The sequence below is a fragment of the Amaranthus tricolor genome, chromosome 17, assembly GCF_026212465.1.
Source record: "Amaranthus tricolor cultivar Red isolate AtriRed21 chromosome 17, ASM2621246v1, whole genome shotgun sequence".
NCBI lineage: Eukaryota > Viridiplantae > Streptophyta > Magnoliopsida > Caryophyllales > Amaranthaceae > Amaranthus > Amaranthus tricolor.
Genome location: NC_080063.1, coordinates 8,781,537 through 8,787,607, shown reverse-complemented (window position 1 = coordinate 8,787,607; position 6,071 = coordinate 8,781,537). Strand labels below are relative to the sequence as shown.

Below are 6,071 nucleotides of genomic sequence, written 5' to 3'. Positions count from 1 at the left end.
GTCCCAGACTTTAACCTTAGTTTTTTAAAAGCGAAATATACTGACTTAGATGATGATATACTTTTTAGCTAAACTCTTCAAAAAAAATATATATTCTCTTCAAATAGCACATTCCAGAATTAGGTCAAAGTTATTTACATAAAACAACATATAATATTATTTCCCACAATTAACTGTTAAGAAACAAAATACGTATAAAAACACATTTTTTCTATGATTACAACAAAATAATTTAGGCAAGAAAATATGTAATAACATACACACCTGGCGCAGTCAACTATTGCTTTAGTAGATAATATGAATATGATATGATAAAGTATGATATAACAGATATATAATAGAAGTAATAGCATATTATATAGAGTTGTACTAGGTAAATTTGATTCTAATTAAAGATATAACTTTCTCTCTTTGGCTTTTAAAGATTTTAACTTTGATTTATGGTTAAAAGATTTTACTCCCTCCGTTCCTATTTGTTCTCCCTATTTGGGTATTTCACAAAAGATTAAGAAAAAGAGAATCTTTGGTGGTAGTGGGTATTATTTTAATTATATAATAGTGGGAAGTAATGATTGTATTGGAAGTATGAGGTTGTAGTGGGTATTATTTTAATTAAATAGTAGTGTGAAGTAATGATTGTATTGGAAGTATGAAAGAGAAAATAATTATAAATAAAAGAAAATGGGTACATTAAAAGAAAATGGGGATTTTAAGGGGTAAAAGTGAGATAAAAACATTCTAAAAATAGAAAGTATTCTAAAGTGGAAGAACTTTTAAAACTACCCGTTATAGTAACGTGGAAGATAAAAAAGGAACGGAGGGAGTAACTTTGATTTATGGTTTAAAGTTTTTAACTTTAAATTGAATTTGCTTTTAAAGATATTTTTTACCGGTAACCTGGTGAATGGGTCAAAAAATTAGATGGTAAATCATAACACGATTCTACGATCCTACGATTCGATCATATATAGTAGTTTCAATCATTAAATATTTTAATATAATCCAAATTTTACTTATGTATAAATATTTATATTTAAAATAGTTATATCAAGATCACTATAATATTCAAGTTTTTCTTCATCATGGTTAGAAAATGATTATTAAAAATATTTTTTTTCAAAACTTAATAGATGAAGTAAAATAAGTTTTTACTGACACCTAAAAACTTAAAAAATGAACAAATATAATTAATAATCAGTATTCCAAAGCACTTAATGCATATTTGTAGGATCGCACGATACTATGATCCAATTCTATCGAATTTGATTCTACCTCTCAACGATCCTAGGTAGAATCCAATCCTAACAACCTTACTTACATCTATTTTATAATTAAAATAATATTAAACAATTACATCTTTTTCCTTGCACTTTCTTCCTTCTTGATCCTTCATCAAAAATGGTATGTGAACTAAACTTTTTTTTATTGAGAGAAGAAATTGGACAGCTTTTCTAATTGAAAAAACAATTGTAGAAAGTCTATCATGTTTCATGCAACTAATCCTTTATACCTATATTTAGTATTTTAAACTAAGAAATAATTTTTAGATAAAAAAATTGAAGGAAATAATCATAGATAATGGTAAAACAAAAAATCACAGAAATTATTTGCAAATAAAATTCTGGATCATAAAATTGAAATAGGTATGAAAATCAACTAAGAAAGCAAAACCCAAAAAACCTAAAAAGATTGAGATGGATATTTTTTGGAGAAGGGAATTAAATCATTAACTCAAATTCAACTTCAATTAATTTTGTAAAGATTTATAGCCTTACCATTTAATTAAATATACAAATGGTTAGAAATGGTGAAAAGGAAGAAAGTGACCATGAAACACATGAATATGGATTAAAATGGAGAGCAGACCCATGGTGGAAGGGTGGAAATCTAATAAAAAAACTAAAGATTAAAATGGTGAAGAGGTCATAGCTAACGAGAAAAATGAGATGCATAAATCAAAGAGAAGAAGAATGTAATAGGTAGTTTTAGGTTACGAAAACCGAAACATCTTTAAAAACAAATCTAGTTAAAAGTTGCACAAAAGATAAATCAAAGTTGAAACATGTAAAAACGGAATAGAGAAAGTTTCTACATTTAAAATCAAATTTTCCTTTGTACTAACTAAGATCACTATATCCTCCGTTCCTTAAAGAAGTTTTCATTTGTCACTTAGGGGTGTTTTATTTGTTGTTTTTATAAAGAATCCTTTTATTTATATCACAAATTTTAGACAAAAATAATTTTATTTATCTGCATTTTAATACTTTAATAATGTTTATGGTCTCCACATATCTTCGACCAACTTCATTTTAATATTTTTATATTCCTTATGGTTCTTACATGTTTCTCATTAATTTTATAAAAACATTTTTTTATTAGTTGTGGTCTTTATATTTTTTTCACTAACTTTTTTTAATATTTTTTTTAATGTTTATAGTCCCAATTTTCCTCCGTAAAATTTATTATCAGAATATAATCATTAATTTCTAAAAGATTTTATTTTTGTTAAGAATAATATAGACATTGTGGGATAATTTAGGTAGTTTATAATATAAAATGAGTTAAGGGGCATATTTTAAAAACAAAAACCTTATCCGAACTCAAACCATTCATCTGAAAGCTAGTAAAAGCAACAGATAAGTAGAGTTCCGTTGAGCCAGAAAGATAATTTGAAGCACAATTCAACAAAGGCCTCATCATTAAAAACATAAAAAAAATGAACTGTTTCTATGTTGCTAAGACTATTCCCATCAGTAAGCTTTCTTCAAACTGCAATTCCATCTTTTATCAATTTCTTACAGATAAATCAAGCTCATGTTCCATGGTTTTGGGATCTTACCAAGTTTTTGATAATGCCAACCCAACCTATATCAAACTTCTCCAAATCACTAAGGGCTATCACCCTCAAGTAAAGGTATTAATCATATCCAATATTTGAATCTGTCTCTTTTTATTTTCCAATATTTTCATTTTAGGCCATGTCTCAATAGCTTTTTCAATTCTAATTCTACCCCTCTATATTTAAAGTCCATAACTTTTTTTGATCTTTGTGTCATCTTTTATTGTATCTGAGCAAGTGTTCAATGAATCAATTCAATAAAAAGTTTAAATTGAAAATTAAGATTTACAATATGTTATATACTTTAACACGCTCTTCCGACGGTAGCCCTTTAGGATAGAATTGTGAATGTAACACAAGTCTTCCTTATACCTGATGCTGAATTTTCCAATCTAAATGGAAATGATTGAGATTCTAACTCATGACCTTTTGTCACGTCGGCTTTTAATAAAATGTCAAAAAAACTAACTCGACTAAAAGCTTAAGGTGATAGTTGAGATGTAATGATGTGTGATGTACTCTAACAAAAAGTATTATTTTTAATCATAGAGTTATAATTTTAAGTTATAAATAATGGTTATTAAAGAAAAATGGTGGGTTTTTGGACAGACTTATGCAGCAGGTAGGAGAAGAAGAGCAAATTACATGGATACAGATACATATGTTTATTTGGAACCTGGGAAAAAAGAAGAGTTTATTAGTGAAGAAGAATTAAAGGCCAAACTTAAAGGGTGGCTACAAAATTGGCCCAACAGTGAACTACCACCTGACCTTGCTAGATTTGAATCACTTGATGAAGCTGTCATTTTTCTCCTTAAATCTGTATGTGAACTTGAAATTGATGGAGATGTTGGTTCCATTCAATGGTACCAAGTCCGTCTCGACTAAATATCGTCATTCTACATTTATATACTACCTTTTTTTTTTTAATGACATCGGTTTGACTTTTACACGACTCACAAGTCTTAACTTCCTTAATGAGCTATCTTAACCTTCATTAATGTATTATATATAATTTTTTTATCAAGTTTTTCAATTACTAACAAGATTAGAAATATTATACTATTCATTGATAACCCTTAATTTATGATTAATATTAAATTTAGAAGTTAAAATCTAATCAAGTGGACTTTTATTTGATTCGACTCAATACATAATCATTGATAAAAAGAATTGCATTATTGCATTATACTGTGTAAAAAGTAAAACGTTACAGGTATTTTAAACCGAAGAAATATAATTATAGTCTAACGATATTAGAAGTAAATACTGTGCATTGATATGCTAGAAAACAATGGATAGTAGCATTTTGTACACAAATAATTGAAATTGAAACAGAAGATTTATATTATTGATTAATACAAATACAAATAATAGCCAGTACAAGTACAACTTGTTTCTGTGTGTATCTTTAGACAAAAGAGTAGTATTCCTTTAGACTAAACCTTGAATTTCGGTTTCAGTCATCTGAAGTTCTGACTTCGCCACTGGTTTATGGGATCGTAGTTCATGAATCTGCTACGTAAAGTTATGATTAGGATTTAGGAACAGAAATAAGTGATCAAAGATAGAAAAGAATTGAAAACAGAGAAGAGAGTACCTTAGAGTGGATTTTGGTTGGTGGCAGAAGAGCAGAACCTCTTCGGGATCTAGCTAATATACCCTTTGATATTGGAGATATTATATGATCTGTTGGACTTGTATACCTATTATTCATAAACAATTTATTTCATATTTTTGATAATTAATTGAAAATTATTATTCAGTGTGAGTTGTTTTATTTGGAAAAAAAAGGAATTCGTCACTTTATATATTAATTTTTATTATTACCAATTGATTTAGTATTGAATATTATTTGGATTTGTATAAGGGTTATATTTTCTCCATCTTGTTTGAGTTGCTCATATCTATTTTCTAAATTCTAACATGGTATATTAAAAGACTTTAAATTGGATGTTCATTCCAATGAGAAGGGGCGAATCCAAAAAAATTACTCACCGTGGTCAATATTACACGCCCTCTCATTGTTTAAGAGAAAATAAATAAAAAATCATCATCATGCACATAGAAAAATACTAAATAATGTTATAAGTATCAAAGAAAATGAAATACCATGATGTAATTAGTTGAAAACGCATAAAAGGTTTTGGATTCGAACACCGAACATGAATTTAACATACAATTTTATGTTTTTATGATCCAAGTCGTGTCGTGGCCTATGCTAGCCCGGGTCTAAATACGCACTTGCCAATGAGGTTTGTAAACCTTTTAGTGGGCTCCTAATGAGGTTTATATATAACCTTCTAGTGAGCTAAAATTTTGAGAACACCCTCTTCAATAGTAACTCTAACACTACCTATTGGTTTTAATAATAAATCTCTTTCAAGTTCCTATGTGGTTATCTCTTTTCAACTTTGTTTATGTTGTTGCTCGTATCTATTTTCTAAATTCTAACATGATATATAAAATCTTTGGTGTCTTGGAAGTATAAGATAAGTATGTGCACCCCCTCTTTCGTCTAAATGCATGCTTGTTAGAAAAATATAGTAAAATGTCTTGTATTTTTAGTTATGAACAATTTGATATATAAATAATCAAAATAACTATAAGAATAAATTAAAAGTGTCGAATAAAATGAAAGAAATGAAGTATAAAAATAATACCTTTCGGGATACTTGAATGGTTTAGGAAGCTTAAGACGATCAGGAGTGCCTAAAGTTTTGCACTTGGAGCAATCTTGAGTATGATCAACAGTATTATTTTTAAAATCATCAAGTGTTGGTAATGGTTGGTGTAATTCTTGAAGGGCTGTTTTTGGTTGGGATGGATTTTCCATTTAGAGAAAGTTCAATGAATTGATAGGAGAACAAATGCAGGTTATTGTTTATATGGGTTGCAGATTTTAAATTATAATTGTAAATACAAGTGGAATATTTTATTAATAAACTGTTTTTTTTTTAGTGGGTGTATTCTTATGTTGCAACGGTCTTATTATAACGTTCTTCTCAACCATTTTCCCTACCACGGCCGTTTGTCCTGCTTTTTGTTTGCTACCACCAATCCATATTTTTTACTCATCTGTTCCATTAGATGAGGATATTTTTTACAAAAGTGATAATAAATAAAGTGAGAGAATAAATTGTATTGATAAAATTAAAATAGAGTTAAAGTGCATTGATGTAATTATAAGAAAGTTGTGAATCATTGTCCAAACATAAAAAATACAAATTAA

The 6,071-nt window shown here is 28.0% G+C and overlaps 2 protein-coding genes across 2 annotated transcripts; one reads left to right on the top strand and one right to left on the bottom strand.

The window, feature by feature from the left end:
- Positions 1-2,595: 2,595 nt before the first annotated feature.
- LOC130804558 (protein CHLORORESPIRATORY REDUCTION 7, chloroplastic) lies at positions 2,596-3,794 on the top strand. The gene is made up of 2 exons (XM_057669026.1): positions 2,596-2,914; positions 3,449-3,794. The coding sequence occupies exons 1-2, from the start codon at positions 2,717-2,719 to the stop codon at positions 3,725-3,727; spliced, it is 477 nt and encodes a 158-aa protein (XP_057525009.1). The 5' UTR covers positions 2,596-2,716; the 3' UTR covers positions 3,728-3,794.
- A 368-nt stretch (positions 3,795-4,162) lies between these two features.
- On the bottom strand, positions 4,163-5,800 carry LOC130804559 (uncharacterized). Its single transcript, XM_057669027.1, has 3 exons — positions 5,503-5,800; positions 4,440-4,545; positions 4,163-4,354 (listed from the first exon to the last, which is right to left on the bottom strand). Exons 1-3 carry the CDS (start codon positions 5,673-5,675, stop codon positions 4,274-4,276), a joined length of 360 nt encoding a protein of 119 aa, XP_057525010.1. The 5' UTR covers positions 5,676-5,800; the 3' UTR covers positions 4,163-4,273.
- Positions 5,801-6,071: the final 271 nt, after the last annotated feature.